Source organism: Mytilus californianus, unplaced genomic scaffold, assembly GCF_021869535.1.
Source record: "Mytilus californianus isolate M0D057914Y unplaced genomic scaffold, xbMytCali1.0.p SCAF_36, whole genome shotgun sequence".
Lineage (NCBI taxonomy): Eukaryota > Metazoa > Mollusca > Bivalvia > Mytilida > Mytilidae > Mytilus > Mytilus californianus.
Window position 1 is genome coordinate 1,169,422 of NW_026262686.1, and position 24,949 is coordinate 1,194,370.

Consider the following 24,949-nt stretch of genomic DNA (forward strand, 5'->3'; position numbering starts at 1 on the left):
AACACAATAAGGACTAGGACAGATCTAGCATCAACCCAATAAGGACTAGGACAGATCTAGCATCAACACAATAAGGACTAGGACAGATCTAGCATCAACACAATAAGGACTAGGACAGTCCTAGCATCAACACAATAAGGACTAGGACAGATCTAGCATCAACACAATAAGGACCAGGACAGATCTAGCATCAACACAATAAGGACTTGGACAGATCTAGCATCAACACAATAAGGACTAGGACAGCTCTAGCATCAACACAATAAGGACTAGGACAGTCCTAGCATCAACACAATAAGGACTAGGACAGCTCTAGCATCAACACAATAAGGACTAGTACAGCCATAGCATCAACACGATAAGGACTAGGACAGATCTAGCATCAACACAATAAGGAATAGAACAGATCTAGTATCAACACAATAAGGACTAGGACAGCCCTAGCATCAACTCGATAAGACTGGGACAGCCCTAGAATCAACACGATAAGGACTAGGACAGATCTAGCATCAACACAATAAAGACTAGGACAGCCCTAGCATCAACACCATAAGGACTAGGGCAGCCCTAGCATCAATACAATAAGGACTAGAACAGAGCTAGCCTCAACACGATAAGGACTAGGACAGCCCTAGCATCAAATAAGGACTAGGATAGCCCTAGCATCCAAACAATAGGACTATGACAGCCCTTACATCAACTTAACAGGACTATGACAGTCCTAGTGTCAACACAATAGGACAAGGACAGCCCTAGCATCAATACAATAGGACTAGAACCGCCCTAGCATTAATACATAAGAACTAAAACCGCTCCTAGCATCAACACAATAGAACTAGGACAACACCTAGCATCAATACAATATGACTATGACAGTCTTAGCTTCAACACAATATGACAAGAACAGCTATATAATTAGCACAATAAGACTTAGACAGCCCTGGCATCAACACAATAGGACAAAGACAGTCTTAGGATCAACACAATAAGACTAGGACAGTTCTAGCATCCAAACAATTGGACTATGACAGCCCTAGTATCAACCCTATATGATAAGGACAGCCCTAGCATCAACACAATATGACTTGGACAGTCTAAGATTCAACACAATATGACAAGGATAGACGTAGTATTAATACAAGACCAAGAATGTACTTGCATCAACACAATAGGACTAGGACAGTCCTAAGCATCAACACAACAGGACAAGGAAAGCCATAGCGTCAACACAATTGGACTAGGACAGTCCTAAGCATCAACACAACAGGACAATGAAAGCCATAGCGTCAACACAATAGGACTAGAGCAGCGTTAGCATCAACTGAAAGGACATGGACAGTCCTAGCATCAATACAATAGTACTAGGACAGTCCTAGGATCAACACGATAGGACTAGGACAGTCCCAGCATCAACGCAATAGGACTAGGTCAGCCCTAGCATCAACACAATAGGACTAGGACCACAAAAAGTATTAACATGATAAGACAGACAGCCCTTGCATCAACACAATACGACTAGGACAGTCTTAAGCATCAACACAGCAGGACAAGGATAGCCCTAGCATCAACACAATAGGACAAGGACAGCCCTAGCATCAACACAATAGGACAAGGACAGCCATAGAATTAACACAATATGACTAGGACAGTAATTTTTTACGTATGACAATGGCTAGATATTGGAGGTAACTGTTTACATATGGTAATGGCTAGAGATTAGAGGTAATTGTTAACATATGTCAAAGGATTTGAGTTAACTGTCTGTGTATGGTAATGGCTAGAGATTGGGGACAATTTTTAACATATGTCAATGGTTTAGAGAATTGAGGAAAATTTTAATATATGTCAATGCTACAGAATGGTGAAAACTGTTTACATATGTCAATGGCTACTGATTGGAGGTAACTGTTAACATATATCAATGGCTAGAGAACACGGGTAGACATTTGCAATTGCAAGAGAATGAAGGAAACTGTTAACATATGCCAATTGGTACAAAATGGAGGAAAATAGTAGTTAATGGCTAGAGAATGGAGGAAACTGTAAAGATGTGTTAAGGGCCTGAGAACAGAGGAAACTGTTAACATATGTCAATGGCATGAGAACAGAGGAAACTGTTCAGATATGTCAATGGCATGGTAATAGAGGAAATGGTTAACGTATCAATGGCCTTAGAACTGAGGAAACTGTTAACATATGTGAATGGCTAAAGAATTGAGGAAATTGTTATATATATGTCAATGGCCTGAGAATGGAGGTAACTGTTAACATATGTCAATGGAAAGAGAATGGAGGAACTGTTAACATATGCCAATTGCCTGAGAATGAAAGAAGCTGTTAATATATGTCAATGGCTAGAAAATGGAGGAAAATTAAAAAATATGTCAATGGCCTGAGAATGGAGAAAACTGTTAACATATGTCAATGGCATGAGAATGGAGGGAACTGATAACACAATTCAATGGTTAGAGAATGGAGGAAAATGTTAACATATGGCTAGAGAATAATTGATAACAATGGATAAAGAATGTGGAAAATTCCATAGATAATAATCACTGGATAATATTGTTTTGTCAAATTGCAATGAATAAAGAATTAAGTAAAGATACAGTGGAAAAACAATAGGTAAGTGTATAAAAATATAAGGTTACTGTTTGTAGCTGATGATAGCTAAAGGAGGAGCATGACTGTTGATACTGTCAAAACTAGAAACTGTAAAGAGACTGTGTCGCTCACTGACAACAATAGCCATTTTTTTGTTAAAAATCATCACGAAAGAGCAATAACTCTATAAAGAGTGAACTGACAGTTTCAGTCATGTTGACATATTTGTAGATCTTGTCCTGCTGACAGTTTCGGTCATGTTGACATATTTGTAGATCTTGTCCTGCTGACCATTTCAGACATGTTGACATATTTGTAGATCTTGTCCTGCTGACAGTGTCAGTCATGTTGACATATTTGTAGATCTTGTCCTGTTGACAGTGTCAGTCATGCTGACATATTTGTAGATCTTGTCCTGTTGACAGTTTCAGACATGTTGATATATTTGTAGATCATGTCCTGTTGACAGTGTCAGACATGTTGATATATTTGTAGATCATGTCCTGTTGACAGTGTCAGACATGTTGACATATTTGTAGATCTTGTCCTGCTGACAGTTTCAGCCATGTTGACATATTTGTAGATTTTGTCCTGCTGACAGTTTTAGACATGTTGACATATTTGTAGATCTTGTCCTGCTGACAGTTTCAGTCGTTATGACATATTTGTAGATCTTGTCCTGCTGACAGTTTCAGTCGTTATGACATATTTGTAGATCTTGTCCTACTGACAGTTTCAGACATATTGATATATTTAATCTTGTTCTGCTGACAGTTTCAGACATGTTGACATATTTAATATTGTCCTGCTGATAGTTTCAGACATGTTGACATATTTAATCTTGTCATGCTGACAGTTTCAGTCATGTTGACATATTTGTAGATCTTGTCCTGCTGACAGTTTTAGACATGTTGACATATTTGTAGATCTTGTCCTGATGATAGTTTCAGACATGTTGACATATTTAATCTTGTCCTGCTGACAGTTTCAGTCATGTTGACATATTTGTAGATCTTGCCCTGCTGACAGTTTCAGTCATGTTGACTTGTTTGTAGATCTTGCCCTGCTGACAGTTTCAGACATGTTGACATATGTGTAGATCTTTTTCATTCATGTTGACATATTTGTATATCTTGTCCTGCTGACAGTTTCAGTCATGTTGACATATTTGTAGATCTTGTCCTGATGATAGTTTCAGACATGTTGACATATTTAATATTGTCCTGCTGACAGTTTCAGTCATATTGATATATTTGTAGATCTTGTCCTGCTGACAGTTTCAGACATGTTGACATATTTAATCTTGTCCTGCTGACTGTTTCAGTCATGTTGACATATTTAATCTTGTCCTGCTGACAGTTTCAGACATGCTGATGTATTTAATCTTGTCCTGCTGACAGTTTCAGACATGCTGATGTATTTAATCTTGTCCTGCTGACAGTTTCAGACATGTTGAAATATTTAATCTTGTCCTGTTGACAGTTTCAGACATGTTGACATATTTAATCATGTCCTGCTGACAGTTTCAGTCATGTTGTCATATTTGTAGATCTTGTCCTGCTGACAGTTTCAGTCATGTTGTCATATTTGTAGATCTTGTCCTGCTGCTTATTTTTGCTCTTTTGAAGTTTCTACAATTGTATCTTTTAAAAAAATTGGGAAAAATGCGAAAAATTGGGAAAAATCCTCATTAAAGAGCAAACTTCAATAAGGAGTCAACTGACGATTTCACTCATGTTCAACTTATTTGTAGATCTTGACCTGTTGATCATTTTGGCTTTTTAAAATTTTTCCTGTCTAAAGTAGTTTTTTAAAAGATACAAGGCAAAAACGCACAAAAATGGTAAAAATCGTCATCAAAGGACAATGACTCCTATAAGTAGTTGTCTGATGATTTCAGCCATGTTGACTCATTTGTATGTCTTGTCTTGCTTATCATTTTTCCTGATAAAAATTTCTCTGTATCTATTATAGTTTTAAATATAATAGACAAAATGAAAAAAAAATGAATGATAAAATTGACATTAAAGGGCTATAACTCCTATATGTAGTCATCTGACAGTTAAAATGGACAGCAGGTAGATCTCAACATTCTCAACATGTCTGCCCCCATCAGTTTTTCTCTATTCATAGCAGTATTCAAGATAATAGACAAAACTTGCATTTCTGTTTTATTTTTAGCCATACCAGCAATCTAAGATACCCCAATAATTATTGTGGCCAAGTTTAGTTAAATTTGGCTCAGTAGATTCAGAGGAGAAAATTTTTGTAAAAGTTAACGGAAGTTGATGACAACTACAACGGACAGCGACAGATGCCAAGCAATGAGAAAAGCTCACTTTGCCTTTTGGCCAGGTGAGCTAAAAAGGAAAGTGAATAAAAATACTTTATATATCAGACATGCGTTTTATTATAAGGGAATCTTACAATAATAAATACATCTTAAATAACTTGATACTAATATAAAGGTATGGTATAAAACACATGCATAAATGCTTATAATAAAATAATTGGTCAAAACAAGTAAATCATATGTGTTATATAATTCGTTGTTTCAGAATCTAATGCATTTTATGGTAATATTTTTAAATGTGTTTATTTCTTTTTAAAACATTGTGATTGGTTAAAAACATTCTTAACAATAGAAAATCAACCAATGACATGATGTTGTTTTTATTTCAAGGTATGAACAATGAAATTACCCATAGTACTTTAGTTTCTGAAACTACGAATTCTTATAAGTCCCTTTGACAAGATGGCCAGTATGTTTCATATAGCATTTTGTTTTAACTACCCATCTCTTAAATGTATACCTCATATGTGTATTGCAGAACTTAAAATGAAAAAAAATAAGGCTACAAGAGAGCATCACTCTTTTTGTATTTTAATTAACCTGGGGGTTGTGGCCTTCTTAAATTCGGGAAAAATAAAATTAATATGTATTTCAAAAAATTAAACAAAATAGACAATATTGACTACTATAACATAAAAATAGTATTATTTGACAACCCAGCATACCAAGGTATCCACTTCATGGACTCTACCGAAAGGATTCACACAGGCGTTGGTTCACCAGACGGAGTATAACATAAAAAGTATAAGAATTTGTGCAACAGATAGTATTATAAACTAATATCATGTGTAAATAAATTACTGACATATTTTGTTGTTATAACAAGTTAAGGAAGTTTAAATATAACACTTAAAGATGATATAGCAACTATACATTTCACAGCATGATAAAGTAAATTATAAACTCTTTTATATATCAATATTTAATAGCATGGTAAAGACAAAGTGTCAATTTCTTAGATATTTTCAGTAAAATGTAGTGGTCCAATTTCAATCAAATTTTGAAATATATTCAAAAGAGTTGTAACGTATTTGTCTCTAATAATAATCATGAAATTAAAACAAAACAAATATTATCTAACCAACCTGTTCCCTGTAATATTTCTACTGGTTATCATGGTAACAGATATTATAATGCATTTTTTGATAGTTAGTTTAAACATATTTTATTGTTCAAAATGACAAGTGGATCAGACACAAGTTTTATAACTTAGTAACGTCTTCTCCAAAACAAATTTTTATAGTTTGTGAAATTGTTTAATGTCATGTGACCTTTAATTGATAAAATCGTAAGAATTCTTCTTAAAGGCTAAAAAAATTTCAATCAAACATCACTTCAAAAAATATCAAATCAAAACTCCAATACTGCAATTCTAAAATTGTAAGTATTTAATGCTGTAATTTGAAATTTCAACATTGCAGTTCTTAATTTGTATCAGTGTAGCACTGTTCTGTAAATAAAAGTTCGTGAATATTGCAACTCCTCCTTTGTAACAAAATTTAAATTATGAAATTATGGTTTAAATACTTATGATTTAAGAATGGCAATGTTGGGATTTTGACCCTTTTGGCTTTCCATAACAAAAAGAGCAAGAATATTTTGTGATACTTTATCATGAGAAAATTTATAGAAAAGTGCATATGAATAAAATACAAGATGTTAAATAGGACAAAACAAAAGTTCAAGTCTACAAAAAAAAAAAAAAAAAAGCTAAAAGAGTCATTTACATACAACTTTTATTTGAGACCAGATAAGTAAATACAACCATTTATTTCAATTATAATTTTGATATACAATACTATAAGCACTGGAAAAAATTGTTAATTTATATTGACCATATATATTTATCACATGGTCCAAAGGGACAGCTAGGGGTCAACTCTCAAATTTTTTATCATCTTTTCAGGAAGAATTAATAATAAATGCATAATATGTAGCTATTAGCAGTCAGGGGCATTACTTAAATAAGTAACAATTAAAATTACCTATACAAGTAATGTTGAAAACGAGGCTATTTTAAATATTACTTATATAAGTAACTTTTCTGAATATTATTTTTATAGGTGTCCAATTATACAGATTTTAGTAGCTTTAACAAATTTTCACAGTCATCTGGTTATTTTTCCCATGAAATATAAAATCTAATCCTTATGAAACACTGATTAACTTTCTGACGCACTTATCTTTCATACTGACGCTTCTGGGTCAAAGATTGGTCTCATGGGACTATTAAATTATCATTTTCCTCCAAAATCTTGAAGGTAGACTGATATAAATAGATAGATACTTGTGAATTAATTAAGACTTGAAGTTATTTATAACTTGTAACAAAAATCAATTACATATGTTCCTTCAATAAGTGTTATTACTATTTTTTTCCAAAAATGTATAAAATAACTTATTCAAGTAATATTTTTGTCATTATTTTTAAAGTAACCCTTTATCTCTATACTCCTCTCAAATCTAATAAATTCTTTATTTTATGATATAAAATGATGTAAAAATTCATGAAAACTACATTTAGTCTATACTTCTATTGAAATTGAAAATAACTCTATTAAGTAATTTTATTATTTTTAAAAACAAAAATTACTTATATAAGTAACTTAAAAAAATAACTTGTTTAAGTAACGCCCCTGACTGATTAGCTTAACACTGATAAATAATAGCAAAAAGAAAAAAATTTGTTCCTACTGTACTAATATCTAAGATTATGACTAAACATTAACATATATGACAAAACTTTTACAACTTACAATCAAACTGATTTTTTAAAGGGATTTATTTACAAGACTTTTACAAGAAGAATAATAAAACGAAAATAAATCTTCACGAATTAACGAATCTGAAGATGTATTCATATAAGAGAAGATTTGATTTTAACATACCATGGATCTTCTTTTGTATAAATAAATCAACAAAGTGATAGGATTGTGAAAATAAATGGCTGCAAAGTTTGCTAGAAAGGGTTATACACATCCCAAAAATAGGTTGGTTAACACTAATGTTATTTTAGGAACATTATTTGGTACATAAGTGTATATGGTGATCAGTGGTAGTGTATTTCTAAAAGACGAAACATTCGGCACTATGAAAAGTATTGGAAGAAAAATGTATATGCACAACCCTTGACTAATTACAATAGAACATTGCCACTACTAAAATGTTTGTTTCATTAACTACACTTCCCCCCTAACATATAAACTTTGTCCCCAAAATACAAATATTTCTATAATAGGACAACTAACAACAGACATAATGTGTGTCACTAACTACACTCCCCCCTCAACATTTACATTTTGTCCCCAAAATACAATATTTTTACAATATGTCAACTAACAACACACCAAACAACAAATTAATACTTAAACATATAACATCATCAACAACAAGACATCAGTAGGTAATCTGATCAATTTCTGTAGAACTAAACTGACATATGGCAAATAGCATAACCAAAATTATTATTGTTTACTGAAAATTTAAGTTACACCAAATTGGCTTTTAAATTTTCAGGAAATGTTACATTTTTAATTTCCTGAGAGAATATTTGTTACAACCATAAAGTACCATTAACTTCCACACCACTAATATAAATATTTTAAAGTGCCACTAGGACCTCAAGGGACAATCCAAGTTTTTTAGTTGCCAAAGCTGAAGTAAATTTTCGGAAATAAAAACCTCAAAATTTCCACTGAATAGGTTGATATTTGAAAAAAAAAAAAAAAGATGTGGGTGGCACATCAATCAGACAATACCAAACTTCACCCTGTTTTATTGTTATTGATAAGTATCACTTAATATGAGTTTTCCCCATATTTTACACTTTTTGCTCTACACATTTACCTATTTTAAATAATCATTGGAAAATAAAGTCAAACAAAACATTTCTAAATGAGGCCCCATTCTGAAAAAAAATACTTATTGTATTAAATGATATAATTCCAGTGACTAAATTACCTACTGATTTCATTGGCTGATGATGGTGACTAGTATGTTACACTGAAGGTCACATGATTGCAATATAAATTATTACTGGTCAAGTCTAATCACTGGGTGGAGCTTAAATTCAATTACTGGGCAACATTATTCCATGTAGGCTAATAGTTTATGGTGAGGCTCCAGTTTATCAAGTCAGAAGTCAAATCTATAAACAACAATGTGATTACAACATCACTCTTTCCTACTATTTATAAAAAGACTTTTTTACTTGTTGTCATTACAATTAAGCTCCATCCCAGTAAATTTATGCAAATTAATCTATTGCAAGGGACATAACTCTTATAAATCACTGGTATGTTTATGTCAACCATTTTCATACAAAGTATTCTAAGAAACACAGATAATCTTCTGTTTCTTATGATTGCTTTAAAGGCATTGCCGAATCTGACTATTACAAACACATTTCTGATTTATTAAAGAGTTATCTCCCTTCACCCAGAATAAACCAAGATATCAATACCATAACAAATAAACTTTAACACTTCAACAATGACAATATTTCTGTGGATTCATTTATTTTCAAGGGTTCAAAATTTTGTTGATAGCGGAAACATTTTATTTTTGCGGATATTTTATTTCATGGTTATATCAAAGTCTGCATGTACACGCCTTTAAAAAATTTGTACTTCTTTAAACATTTAAATTTGTGGTTTACCAATACCCACGAAATCAACGAAAATTGGTATTCCACAAATTTTAATGTATCTGTAGTAACTTGTATTAAACACAACTCATCCAGACTGAGACTAAAATGACTGGGTAAATTGTTGTAATAATCATGTTACTTTAAATGAAATATATTATGTATATCATATTCAGCAATTACATCAATAATGCACAATTTATCATGCATTTTTCACTGAATTAAATGACTTGAAATGTTCAACATATAGGTGCAAGATCAGATATAAAATCAAACACACCTTAGACCTTTTCTATGGATAAGGGCAGTACTGTTATTTGAACATATAAAACAGTGTCACCTTAAAAAACACATGGAAGCAATTCTATTTATCAAAGACACCTTTGGGTTGAGCAATTAAAATTAACAAACTTTTGGGATTTTCAATCTTGTCAATTAACAAACTTAGGACTGTTCTATTTAATTTGAAACACATACAATCTGGTCCTTCAAGGTATTGAAAGAATTTTTAATCTTCTTTGAAGAATCCTCATTATAAAAGCTCCTATATATTGTTAAATAATGTATAGTGGAAAGAACTTTCATAGAGAATTTCATGGAATAAATACATAAAGATGTAAGGATTAAAAGATGAAGAATGAGACAGCAACCCAATGGATTAGTAGATCTATGAATTCTTGTTTCCTTTTACTAATAGTCTACTGTTAACATGAAGTGATTCTGGGTTGTTTTATGAGGATCTGGATGGGTTTCACTCATTTCTCTGGGTTGTTTTATGAGGATCTGGATGGGTTTCCCTCATTTCTCTGGGTTGTAATATGAGGATCTGGATGGGTTTCCCTCATTTCTCTGGGTTGTTTTATGAGGATCTGGATGGGTTTCCCTCATTTCTCTGGGTTGTAATATGAGGATCTGGATGGGTTTCCCTCATTTCTCTGGGTTGTTTTATGAGGATCTGGATGGGTTTCCCTCATTTCTCTGGGTTGTTTTATGAGGATCTGGATGGGTTTCCCTCATTTCTCTGGGTTGTTTTATGAGGATATGGATGGGTTTCCCTCATTTCTCTGGGTTGTTTTATGAGGATCTGGATGGGTTTCCCTCATTTCTTTATTCTTTCATTTTTTTAGATAATTTTTCTCTTATCTTTATTTATTTTTCCCATTATTCTCTGTATATTACAGCACCTAATTATTTTCTATTCTTATTTTTTTGGCCTTTTTTTCTCTATTCTTTAGCCCTTTACTCTGCACTCTTTGCCTATTATTCTCTAAACCCCACCAAGACCCTCTTTTATGTATGTGTAATGAATTAAATAAAATGTATACAATTTATATGACCCTGTCATCATCCTTTAGGGCTATTTCATTTAGTCAAATACTTCTATAGCATAAATTTCTGTTTGACCATAAGCACTGGAATTCTTAATTTTAGCTTAAGCCACACACAAATATTGCCTACTCTTAGAGCTACCAAAAAAATGAATGATTGAAAGGAATAGATTTCATTGAGACAAATGAAATTTTTGTTCTATTTTTAATTTGACATCAAATGTTCCAAGACGAAGCTTTAAAGTGGTTGCTGCACAAATTTCATTTCTTTATCTAAGCATGTGTAATTAATAAGGTTGCTAATCACAAATGATCCAAGGCGTATTTCATGAAAAGATAAAAATATCAGCAGTACCCTACAATGAATCTGATCTTGCCATTTTCAATTGTATAAATTACAAACTTTTAAAACTACATTAATAAAGGATTTCTCAAAAGTTTTCCTGTCAAGTTATTAAGACTTTTGAGACAACCCTCAAATGATAAAATCTCATAGATTATATTGCACATATCACTGAAACAGCGTGACTAATTGTTTAACAGCTTTAGCGATATCGAATGCCCCTTGCATCACTTGTTGAGTCCTGTAAGGTTCTCCGTCACTTGTTTCGTAACATTCTTGTTGTAAGCGCCCAGCACTTGTCACTAATAAATGTAATGCACATTTTACACTTTCGGATTTTGGCTTCTGAAATTAAAATTATATACATAAATAAAAAAAAAAACAATGAAAATTCAAAAGGGTCAGGCAGTAATAAAAAATGATCAAGTTTTAATGGTGATTCCATATATATTAAGAAATGTTTTATAAAGTCTTCTTGTGTTAATCCTAAAGATAAGTAATTTCTAAATCTAGTGTAAGATACACTTGTATGATATGTGTGGTAAGTATTTTTTCTATAATACAATACAATAATTTTTGTCAATTGTGATGACTGTTAGGAGTATGACACATTTGATTGATTGATTGATTGGTGTTTATCGCCACTTTCAACACTATTGTGCTATTTCGTGGCGGTCAATTTTTATTGATATAGGAAGCCGGAGTACTTGGAGAGAACCACCGACCTTCGGTAGGAAAACTGACAATCCTAGTCAATTAAGATTGGAGTTGAGTGCACCTGCCCCGTGTGGGATTTGAACTCATAACCTCAGTGTTGACTGGCTAGTGATACAGTAGTGACTTATTTCACAAAAAAATCTTACAAGAAAAAGATTTTGTAACTCATTATTCTTTGTTGTAAATTAGTCTGTTAGTTTTCTCTTTTGAACTGTTTCACATTTTTCATGTCGAGGCCTTTTATAGCCGAATATACTGTATGGGTTTTTCTCATTGTTGAAGGCTGTATGGTTGCCTACAATTGTTTAAATCCACTTTATTTGGAACTCTGGAGGTTAGTTGTCTCATTGGCTACCTTACGACATCTCCTTATTTTTTTATATTGTTACTCATCATCGACATGAACATTTCAGAATAACTTACAATCAATTGTTGTAATAAGATTTTGGTGAAAAGATCCCAAGAGTAATTATGATTGGCAATTACCCAGTCTATTATACCATGGAAAAAGTATAATTATTTTATCATTTGTAGTAAGAAAGTCATAGTTAATCATTTATTATGTTCAGGTTTGTTCTTATATTTGTTATTATTTGTAGTAAGAAAGTCATTATTAATCATTTATTATGTTCAGGTTTGTTTCTCGTCTTGTCAGTATATATTATTTCACCTTCTGGCTTTTCCAGAAATTGGTAACACACACACTTTTTTAGAACATAAGCACTAAAATATTATAAGTTCATTTGCAGTTATTTCTTTCTTGAGTATTTTATCCAGCTTTGCAATCACATCAACATAAAATCCAGCCAAGGTTCCTGTGTCCTTTAAACTGAGGTGCAGATGTTGATCAAACTGAGGGTTTTAACATTATTAAGATGAACAAATGGAGATACAGGGTATATGTTAATGAGATAGCAACCCAACAAAACACAAAACCAGTCATTGAGAGGTCAAGATATTTTTAGCTTTCTGCTTTTATGAGCAGTTTTGATCACTGATTTATACAAAGATTGTACCATTAGAAGGTATTGGTTCACTCGTCTCGATGTTTTAGTTTTTTTGTGAACCCCTGCATCCATACGATCCACCTTTGCCAAACGAGCGTAGTACTATACAACCACATGGTATGGATAACATTACAAACCCTTTTCCGAGATTGCCGATCCATTCTAGAAAGAAAATGATTAACTCTGACACACAGGGACCAAAGAAGATTATTGCAAAACAGAATGAACTGCAGAACCATACCACTTTATTTTCAAATTGAACTTCTAATGAAACATGGCCAGTGTACCATAACTGCAAATATCATACAGATTAACCGCAATTTCCACAATGCCCTACATGTGCGACTACCATACATCCCACACTATTCCCGACGCAATTGGAAGTAGTACCTCATTCAGGGTGAAGCCAGTTGAAATGGTACCGAATGTCCAGTGAGGTGTTGTCCATTTTGGAAAAGATACTGACAATTCATTATTAACTTTTACTTTCACTTTCAATTTAACATCAAACTATGTATTGTGACGTTACATCTTGTTAACCTTTTTGTAACCCCATATGAACCGCATTTTATGCACTTGTTTCCTTTAAACTGTCCTGAAGATGCCACCGTAAGTGGCGAAACATGTAGACCAGAATAAAGCATTTCCTTGTAGTAATCCAGGATGTTGTTGTCTTTTTATAGTTATAAAGATTGTTATAGTAGAAAAGGAAAACTTACAATAGGAAATAATGAAGCCATTTCTGTAACAGCATTATGGATCTTATCTGCACATGGTCCAAAACTGTAATATAACATTGAATATGATGAGGTAATACAATAAACTGTTAACAGCATTATGGATCTTATCTGCATGTCAGGATTTTAAGTTAACATTTGATTTGGATAGAAACTTTGTATTTTCTGAAAGTTTAAATATGGGTATTAAAAAGGTAATTGAAAATAGACACCATATTCAGAGCCATTATTTGGTTCTAAAATTCGACAATAGATTAATTCTCACTCCTTTTAAAGTCAGGTTAATAAAATTTTGCATTTTTTAAGTCACTGTGATGTCATTAATAGGGCATGATTGACACAATTGACTTACAGTGTCGTTTAAATAGAATTAGGTAAAATCATAATAGTGAAACAGCTTTACCCTAAAACACGTACACAAATGTATGAACATCTGTTTATAGTTATCTTGCTGCAAATTCTCTCTCCGGGTAAGAATGTTGCTTATAGCTAATTATAAGTTGAAATACCTCAAGAAGAGTGTTTTGGCAGTTATTAGTTAAAATACCTTTCAAAGAGTATGCTTTGGCAGTAATTTGTTAAAATACCTGAAAAGTATGCTTTGACAGTAATTTGTTAAAATACCTTAAAAATAATATGCTTGGCAGTTATTTGTTGAAATCTTTTTTACCGAGTATGTTTTGGCAGATAATTGTCTAATACCTTTAAAAGAGTATGTTTTGTCCATTATTTGTTATAATACCTCAAAACGAGTATGCTTCAAAATTTCAGGGACAAACTGAGGGATGCACAGAGATTGCACTATTATCGTTTATCAAATTAACATTTTAAAGACGTTATTTGATAGACAAATATTTTCTGCCTGAATTCTGTATTCATGGTACAATATAAACAATAACTGGACAGGAGAAGTTATTTAATATCTACCTGTCATGTTTGCCTGTTTGTCCAGAATGATACAGTTCTTGAATATTTTTGGTGATTTTTTCCGTCTTTTCCATAATAACTTCCTGTGACGGTAAATCAGGATCAATCTCATGTATATTTCCATGACAACTATTTATTTCATCATCGTCCATAAAATGTTCTGAGAAACTGAAAATAGAGAAAATAAAACTAATGTTTATTTTCATGACATCATTTTTCATCTTCTTTTAAATACCTGCCTTGAGAATATTTCCCCAGCTGAATAAAAAATGTGACAAAAATTTCATATATATACGAGGATAATATTTTATAGATATGTTTACGGCAAACAGAAATTAGAACATTCTAAAAAAATATATGCTATAATGCATATGTGCATGTCTGATAATTTGTATTCAATCAAACTTTTCTTGAAACTTTTAACAATACATGAGACTACTTTGGAGTTTGGAATACTTGAATTACAACTTCTGGTAATAATAAATTTGGTGAATTAAAAAACTTAACAAACATTTTGTGAGGTTGAAGACTTACCATTAGTTTATTGCACTATTGTCGAGAGCTGCGAGTTAGGACAGTCTTACTTTTGGTTTATTGCACTATTATAAAGAGGCAGAAAGCTTGAACATTAAAACTTTGTTTATTGCAGTATTGTCAAGAGAGTGAGCTAGGACAGTCCATGCCTTTGGTTTATTTCACTATTACCGAGTAACAGAGCTTGGACAGTCATACCTTTGGTTTATTTCACTATTACCGAGTAGCAGAGCTTGGACAGTCATACCTTTGGTTTATTTCACTATTACCAAGTAGCAGAGCTTGGACAGTCATACCTTTTGTTTATTGCACTATTATCAAGTAGCAGAGCTTGGACAATCATACCTTTGGTTTATTGCACTATTATCAAGAGGCAGTGAGCTTGGACAATCATAATGAGACACATCTTGTCCTACGGGTTTCTGAAGTTCTGCACTTGCTTCATCGTGAAGGGAAGGAATTCTCTCTCTTTCACACTGAAACAAAAGATTAAACCTTTACTTATTAAATAGATAATAAAATGTAAGAAAAATTAAGTAATTTAGAAATTCCAATTATATATTCATGAGCACTTTAAGTATTTTTAGATCCCTAAATTCTAAATCTTTGGGTTTGATTGTTTCTGACAAAGGTAACTCCAGAATTGTGCTTTAGACATATCACATTTATAAAGTTTTACTTTCAGGTTTATACTGATGCATTGTTGGTTGGTTTTTATCAGATTGAACGAATAAAAAAATGATTAAATTTCCCCATGCACAATACATGTTTTTGGTATAACCTTCATCATGTTGCTTGTGGTCATAAAATCTCATTGCAAGGCTACATCTGACTGCATAAGTAGTAGTTCTAATTATTTAATGAAACGTGTCTGGCATAAAAAATTATGAAATATGTTTTTGTTAGAGGCTAATATTACTTACCCAAGCTTAATGTGCCTTAGAGTTATATGATATATAATTGCAGGCTATCTTTTGGTTCTGATGAAAATATGTTTTTGTTAGAGACTACTATTACTTACCCAAGCTTAATGTGCCTTAGTGTAATAGGATATATTATTACAGTTATCTTTTGGTTCTGTATGAACTATGTTTTTGTTAGAGGCTAATATTACTTACCCCTTCTTCTTGTAAGTGAATATTTGAAAATGAATGAGCAGACGGCAAAGAATCTTTGGACTGACTCTGAAAAAAAATGAAGTATGTCTTTGGATTTTTTGTATGTTAATGGGTTGCTGTCACTGATATTTTTTGTTTTCCCAAAGACCTTATTGTACCAAGGTGATATATTTTTTAATATGGTGCTATCTGATCTGAATAGATTTTATAATAGAATGTATTGTAAATGAGGTGCTATCATTTTAGGGAAACAGTGATATCTCAAATATGATGGTGCTATTTGAAAATACTGGGGAGAACACTGCACATATCCCTCAAACTGCTTTATTTCTAAATCTTTTGGGATACTGAAACTTTATGAAAATCAAAATGAAGTTCTGCGGCAGTTATTAATGATATAAACATAAAATTAACATCACAGACCTATCAACATTATCCCTTATGTGAAACTAATATGTTTTTAATATTCACAAATCATTATCAATCTACTTTATAATATGCTTAAGGATGTAGTCAGGTGAAATAAAAAAAATCTGGAATTTAAAATTGATACTATAAAATATTGATAGATTATGGAACTCCTTTTCGAGATATTTGATTTTTAAAAAATAGCGGGAAAAGGCTGACTCAGAATTTTACCTTATATTTAGCACTGGCATTATTTGGGTTCAAATCGTAAGAAATCTAGAATCTGCTGAAATTTTGGTGATATGGAGCAAAATATTTTACCCTGTATCATAAGAAAAACCCAAAGTAGTCCCAACATCTGACAAAAATTCCTAAACCTGACATGACTACATCTTTAACATTAGTTTATTTCATCTATTTCAAATTTCAGCATTGAACACAAATTAGGAATTGCTAGAAGTTGATTAAGATTTTGGAAATGTTTAAGAGTTTTATCCCAGTTTTTGTGGGTTTTGTGCAGCTCAGTCTTTAGTTTTGTATGTATAATTTTGTGGACTTGTTTGTCTTTTGTCGTTTCATTTTTTGCCATGGCATTGTCAGTTTTTCTTCGACTTATGATATTTGAATTTCCCCTTGGTATATTCCGCCTCTTTTTTTAACAAAAGTATTGTTGTCAATAATGCTGTTTTTAAAAAAAATGGTTATTATTGTCCACTTTATCTAATTGAGAGATTTGAATATAGTCAATGCTGTTGTTGACAAACATTTATTTTTGGTGTGCATATTATCTAATAGAGAGGTTTTCAATTATAAAATATGTTCTATGGTCAGATGAGATTTCAAGTCATTAAAGTTAGTACAGTGTCTTCAGGTCATAATAATAACATCATACAGTACCAATTTTACCTCACCAGTTGTCTCAGATGTATATTTCAACAAGTAATGTCTCTTCGTTGATCCTCAAGCAATACTGGTCTGCTGATAAATAAAATGTGATACTTTCTTCCCCCAAACATCTACAATACTGACAAATGAACTTTCATATACAAAACTTGACCTACCTTTTGGGACAACCTCTGTTGATCTCTTGGCTCAAACATGGACTGTGGACGAGTTGGATTTCTAATGGGACTATTCTGGACATCGTCAGACTGACCATAACCATTAGGTAATGTCTGAATATGTTGCTGAGTATGTTCTCTCAAGATCGTGATTTCTTTGGTTAATTTCTGTACCTGTAATTATAACAATTCAAAATCATTAAATTATTGTTACACTAGTTTTGGTAGAAAGGATAGAAAGAAAATATAATGGAAGAATAAATTATTCTAATCATTCTATAATTTTGATATGAAAAGAAATAAATGGAGAATGTGTCCATGGAACACAGATGATGCCCCCACTTGCATAAAACGTTATAAAGGGATATTTTCCATTTATAAAGGGGCATAACTAAGGAATGGTAAAAGAGAAGCAACCCAAATTCAAACTTGATCTGTGTTTTGTGGTAATAAGCTTTGTGTATAAGTTTCATAACATTTAGTCAAGGGAAACTAAAGTTAGAGAATGGAAACCAATTTAGGGACATACAGACATACAGATATACGGTTAAGGGTACACTTAATGCCCCCATTGCCTACGGCAGAGGCATACAAATGAAAAATTGCTGTTTCATCCACTTGGTAAAAATGGAAAATTGTGGATGACGAAAGCGAATGCAAGCCACTATTGTGAACACCCAGGCCACTAAATTTCACTTTTAACAGTCGGGCGAAGCGACAGACAGGAAGGCGACTTCTTCAACCCAGTCACCTGCTAGCGCAAGCCTTGATGTAATGCAGGTCGTAATATCGTGTAGATATAACTTTGGGCCTGCCTGAATATTTTGTTGCATTTAAAGAAAGTTATTAATAGTATACTTTACAAAAGTTATAAATAGAATATAATGTTTTGTGAACTGTTGTTTGTTTGTTCATGTGCAGTTGGTCTTTTTCTTTTTTAGCCATGGCGCTGTTAGTTTATTTTCGACTTATGAGTTTGAATGTCCTTTGGTATTTTTCACCTCTCTTTTACATACCAGTAAATGCAGATCATCTCTCTCCTTGCGTAAATCTTTGTTCTGTTGTAGTAACTGATGAACCTGACATTCCATGGAACCAACTTTTCTCTTCATCTGAAGAAATTCTTCTGTTGAGACAGGTCCCTCTACTACAGCTTCATGATGAGGCTACAACATAAACAAATTCTTATTAGACAGGTCCCTCTACTACAGCTTCATGATGAGGCTACAACATAAACAAATTCTTATTAGACAGGTCCCCTTCTACAGCTTCATGATGAGGCTACAAAGTAAACCAATTCTTATTGTTGACATAGGTAATCTTACTTCACATAATTGTTTAACTTACGGTAAATGAAAAATACAAGTGACATTGGTAATTAATTCATCATAAAAGAGAAAGTTTTTTCTCTCTGGTTTCATGACATTAAAACCATTGTATATTGCTGATTATTTACATTATTTAAACATTGTTAAAAGCAGATTATTTTTAGAAAAATTAATTCGTCTATTTGTCTGGCAATACAATTTTCTTACAAAATTGAGAATCAGAATAAAATACTATAGCCCCCCTCAATAAATAATAAATGAAAAAGGGGGACAGACTTACTTGATGTTTTAGCTTGCTACTGGATATACTGAGATTATCTATACTACTATAATCTTCATCGGAGGCAACAACATCATATAATGGCTCTTCATCACTGGCAATACTGTTTATCTTCCTTCTTATTGGCATGGGACTAGTTGGCTTCTCTAAAACATTCATAAACTAAGATTAACTGCAATCAAGTTATTAAATATTGTCAAATTTTCCATTACGAATACTGTAAATTCAGAAATTATTGGGTACATTTATTATTGCGATTTTCAAAGAATGGACCAAAATGCGAGATTAAATATTGTGATTTAAAGAAAAGCTGCATAGAGATATATGTATCAAATGTCAGAATGCGAGCTCGTATTGCGATACTAACCCAGTTGCATTATTCGTATTATTAAAAATCCTTGCAATAATTTCTGAATTTACAGTACACAAGTAAAAGAGATTAAATACAATTTACAGCACACAAGTAAAAGAGATTAAATACAATTTATAGTACACAAGTAAATGAGATTAAATACAATATACAGTACACAACAAATGACTAATAGACAAGAACTGAATTGTTGAAAGAAAATTCAAAGTCAGCTCAATGATCAGAGTGTACATACTTATATGACTAGAATTGTTATGTCTTTCTGTTATTGATTCTGTTGATATTCAAACAAGTATCAACCTCCTTTCTTCATTTTCTATCCAAGAATTTATATAATATAACAAGAATGTGTCCATAGTAAACGGATGCCCCACTCGCACTATCATTTTCTATGTTCAGTGGACCGTGAAATTGGGGTCAAAACTCTAATTTGGCATTAAAAAGATCATATCATAGGGAACATGTGTACTAAGTTTCAAGTTGATTGGACTTCAACTTCATCAAAAACTACATTGACCAAAAACTTTAACAAATACTTTAACCAAAAACTTTTACCTGAAGAGGGACAGATGGACGGACTGACAGACGCACAGACCGAAAAACATAATGCCCATAAATGGGGCATAAAAATAAGGAGATGTGGTATGACTGTCAATGAGACAACCATCCACCAGATTTCAAAAGACGAGATGTAAGCAATTATAGGCAACTGTAAGGCCTTCATCAATGAGAAAAACCCATTCCATATAGCTAGTTATAAAAGGCCCTGTCATGAAGAAAGTGAAAAAATTCAAACAAGAAAACTACCTACCTGTTTTATAAAAATACAATTTAAGAAAAACAAATATGACAGACATGAACCAATGACAACCACTGAACTACAAAATACAGTCCTTTGACTTGGGACAGGCACATAAATAATATAGTGGGGTTAAAAATGTTTGCGAGCACTCAACCCTCCCCTAACCTGAGACAGTGGTGTAACAACACAATATTAGAACAAACTGTGGATAAAATGCTCCGCTGGGCGCAGCTTGATACGACTGCAGAGGTCGAACCCTGAACAGTTGGGGCAAGTATGGACACAACATTCAAGCTTGATACACTGAATTTGGATTGTGATTAAATATTTGACACAGCATAGGTTTCTGACACAGAATGAATGTGGTCTAAGAACTTATAAATTTTTAATTTACCTATTCAAACCATATCATTATTATTTGCTTTTACATATAAATCAGAAATAACCAATTTAAAATGGAAAATTTTAAAGAAAAAAAAAGGAAAAAAAAATCCCTCCCCCCAAATTTTTTGAACCCCCTTATGATTCATCATCCCCAAACTCAATCTAAGCCTTCCCTTCATGGTATGGTACCTTGCAGTACAATTTCAGAGAGATCCATACACTTGAACACAAGTTATTGTCTGGAAACTAGAAAAATGCTTATTTTTGGCCCCTAATTCCTAAACCTTTTAGGCAAGTACCCCCAAACTCAATTCCAGCTATCCCTTTGTGATATGGAACCTTGTAGTACAATTTCATAAAGATCCATACACTTACACACAAGTTATTGTCATAAAACTAGAAAAATGCTTGTTTTTTGCCACTTTTTTGGCCCCTAATTCCTAAAATTTTGAGGCAATTACCACCAAAATCAATCCCAGCATTCCCTTTGAGATATGGAACCTTGTAGTACAATTTCATAAAGATCCATATACTTACACACAAGTTATAGTCCTGAAACTAGAAAAATGCTTGATTTTTGCCTCTTTTTGGCCCCTAATTGTTAAAATTTGGAGGCAATTACCCCCAAAATCAATCCCAGCCTTCCATTTGTAGTATGGTACCTTGCAGTACAATTTCAGAGAGATCCATACACTTGAACACAAGTTATTGTCTGGAAACTAGAAAAATGCTTATTTTTGGCCCCTTATTCCTAAACGTTTTGGGCAATTGCCCATAAACTCAATTCAAGCTTTTCCTTTAATTTGTGATATGGAACCTTGCAGTACAATTTCAGAAAGATCTATACACTTACACACAAGTTATTGTCATTAAACTAGAAAAATGCTTGTTTTTTTCCCTTTTTTGGCCCCTAATTCCCAAAATTTTGAGGCAATTACCCCCAAAATCAATCCCAGCATTCCCTTTGTGATATGGAACCCTGTGGTACAATGTCAGAGAGACCCATAAACTAACACACAAGTTATGTCTGGAAGTTACAAAAATGCTTAATTTTGGCCCCTTTTTGGCCCCTAATTCCTTAACTGTTGGTACCATAACCCCCAAAATCAATCCCAACCTTCCTTTTGTGGTATTGAACCTTACAGTAAAATTTCATAAAGATCCATTCACTTAAACTAAAGTTAGAGTGCGAAAACCAATGTGTCCTCGGACGACGACGACGATGCCAACGTCATACCAATATACGACCACAAAATTTTTTTTGCGGTCGTATAAAAATCCATTGCAAATGACTTATCTTAATAGATAGGTATGAAGTGCAAAATAAACTAAACACAAAAACATTTTTATATGACTTTATCTTCAAAATTACACTGGTAATAATTGCTGTAACTGAATTTTTTTTAACTCTTTAAGTTGTTAGCCCGAAAGGTGATTATGAGTAGCAATGTCATTTTAAATGAATTAATCATTCTTTGAAAGTTAACATGGTTAAAGTATCAATAAAGTTTTCTGGAAACCAATGTTGAAAAAAAAACATGAACTTTTTTAATAGAGCTTCTTTCATATTGTGAAAATAATATCAATCTTTGGCCCTTAAAATATCCAATTTTTTTACAGTAAGCTTACCATATAAAGGTGAGACAGGCGATGTAACTTTACATGTTATACACCACATTTCCTATTACTACACTCCTCCATTTAAATTAAATGTTATACACATGGCTATCTAGTATCAATGGTTTACAAGTATTATATATCTACAACCTTATTATTTACACAAAGAAAGTTTGTCATACAATAAATGATTCAGTTTCCTCCTATTAATAAAAAAAATATTCATTTACCTGTTCAATTGACAAATAAACAAACAGGTAAAAACTCCACAAAAATCAACATCTGTAACAGGACACTATTAATCACATTGTAACTTAACTACACCCTGTCAATGCTGAGATTTAATACTTATCTTTTTGAAACTTAATTACACCCTGTCAATGCTGAGATTTAATACTTATCTTCTTGTTACTTAATTACACCCTGTCAACACTGAGACTTAATACTTATCTTTTTGAAACTGATTACACCCTGTCAACGCTGAGATTTAATACTTATCTTTTTGAAACTTAATTACACCCTGTCAATGCTGAGATTTAATACTTATCTTTTTGAAACTAAATTACACCCTGTCAACGCTGAGATTTAATACTTAGCTTTTTGAAACTTAATTACACCCTGTCAACGCTGAGATTTAATACTTATCTTTTTGTAAATTTAACACTCAGTAAACACTGAGATTATATACCAATTTCTTTGTAACTCAATTGCACCCAGTCAACAGTGAGATTTAATACCAATCTTTTTTTAATCTAAATGCATTCCATCAAAGCTGATATTTAATATCAATCTCTTTTTATAACTTAATTACACCCAGTCTACACAAGGATTTAATACCATTTTTTTTGTAACTTAAATACCCAGTCAACACTTAAGATTTAATAGCAATCTTTTTGTAACTCAATTACACCCAGTCAACCGTGAGATCTTTAATACAAATATTTTTGCAACACTCAGTCAACCGTGAGATCTTGAATACAAATACTTTTGCAACACCTAGTCAACCGTGAGATTTTTAATACAAATACTTTTGCGACATCCAGTCAACCGTGAGATCTTTAATACAAATATTTTTGCAACACCCAGTCAACCGTGAGATCTTTAATACAAATGCTTTTGCAACACCCAGTCAACCGTGAGATCTTTAATACAAATATTTCTGCAACACCCAGTCAACCGTGAGATCTTTAATACAAATACTTTTGCAACACCCAGTCAACCGTGAGATCTTTAATACAAATATTTTTGCAACACCCAGTCAACCGTGAGATTTCAATGCAAATACTTTTGCAACACCCAGTCAACAGTGAGATCTTTAATACAAATACTTTTGCAACACCCAGTCAACCGTGAGATCTTTAATACAAATATTTTTGCAATACCCAGTCAACCGTGAGATTTTAATACAAATATTTTTGCCACACCAAGTCAACAGTGAGATCTTTAATACAAATATTTTTGCAACACCCAGTCAACAGTGAGATCTTTAATACAAATACTTTTGCAACACCCAGTCAACCGTGAGATCTTTAATACAAATATTTTTGCAACACCCAGTCAACAGTGAGATCTTTAATACAAATATTTTTGCAACACCCAGTCTTCACTGAGATTTACAAATCTTTTTGTAACTCAATTACACCCAGTCAACAGTGAGATCTTTAATACTTATCTTTTTGTAACTAAATTACACCCAGTCAACACTTATATTTAAAATCAATAACTTATGTCTTGATATCTATCTTTTTACTTGTAACCAGTACTAAATCATACCAACAGTAATAAGTATCAACTCAATGCAAAAATTCTTCATGTTTGTTAAATTATGTCAATATTATTACATTGTAGTTGTCAAAAAAGAGGAGTTATTCCATAATTGTATTATTTTAGATGTTTTTTCGATATGAATTAGATTTAGAATAAAACAGTATATTTACTGTGGTTAACACCATATGTTTAACCATGTTTAACATCTATAACTATGCTAATATGTTTGATGTGCAATTAGTTTAGGTAAAAAAATGTCATTAAATGCATTGTTTTCTCTCAGCATATGGAATAAAACAATTATTTTGTTGGTAGATATTTGTTTGCCTCAGAGATATCAGTTTTTCAAAGCTCAATAAAACCAGATATCCTCATCAAAAACAGTAATTGATTTATTGTGGGTATATAACCCAAGGACACAAAAAACCAAGACCTAATCCTAACTAGTAATACAATCATAGATTTACATTCAAACTATAGTTTAATATTTTTACCCCAATATTAACAAGTTGTAGATTTACTACAAAACATTTGATAAAATCACTGATCTCTTTTGTCATCAATCAACCATGTAAAAACCTAAGGACAAAAGTTTAGGCCTATCATGTATCAAAAGTAT

General features: G+C 32.3%; 1 protein-coding gene across 2 annotated transcripts in view; it reads right to left on the reverse strand.

Annotated features, from left to right (window-relative positions):
- Positions 1-7,606: 7,606 nt before the first annotated feature.
- LOC127736774 (ARF GTPase-activating protein GIT2-like) overlaps positions 7,607-24,949 on the reverse strand; it is a 56,144-nt gene continuing 38,801 nt past the window's right edge. For both annotated transcript variants that reach the window (XM_052247365.1, XM_052247364.1), the window contains exons 13-20: positions 19,391-19,536; positions 18,799-18,948; positions 17,783-17,956; positions 16,314-16,379; positions 15,541-15,671; positions 14,662-14,829; positions 13,717-13,780; positions 7,607-11,618 (exon numbers count right to left, since the gene is read on the reverse strand). In XM_052247365.1, coding sequence (XP_052103325.1) covers positions 11,442-11,618; positions 13,717-13,780; positions 14,662-14,829; positions 15,541-15,671; positions 16,314-16,379; positions 17,783-17,956; positions 18,799-18,948; positions 19,391-19,536 — 1,076 coding nt within the window. In that variant the 3' untranslated portion in view covers positions 7,607-11,441. The remainder of the gene's footprint in view (positions 11,619-13,716; positions 13,781-14,661; positions 14,830-15,540; positions 15,672-16,313; positions 16,380-17,782; positions 17,957-18,798; positions 18,949-19,390; positions 19,537-24,949) is intronic.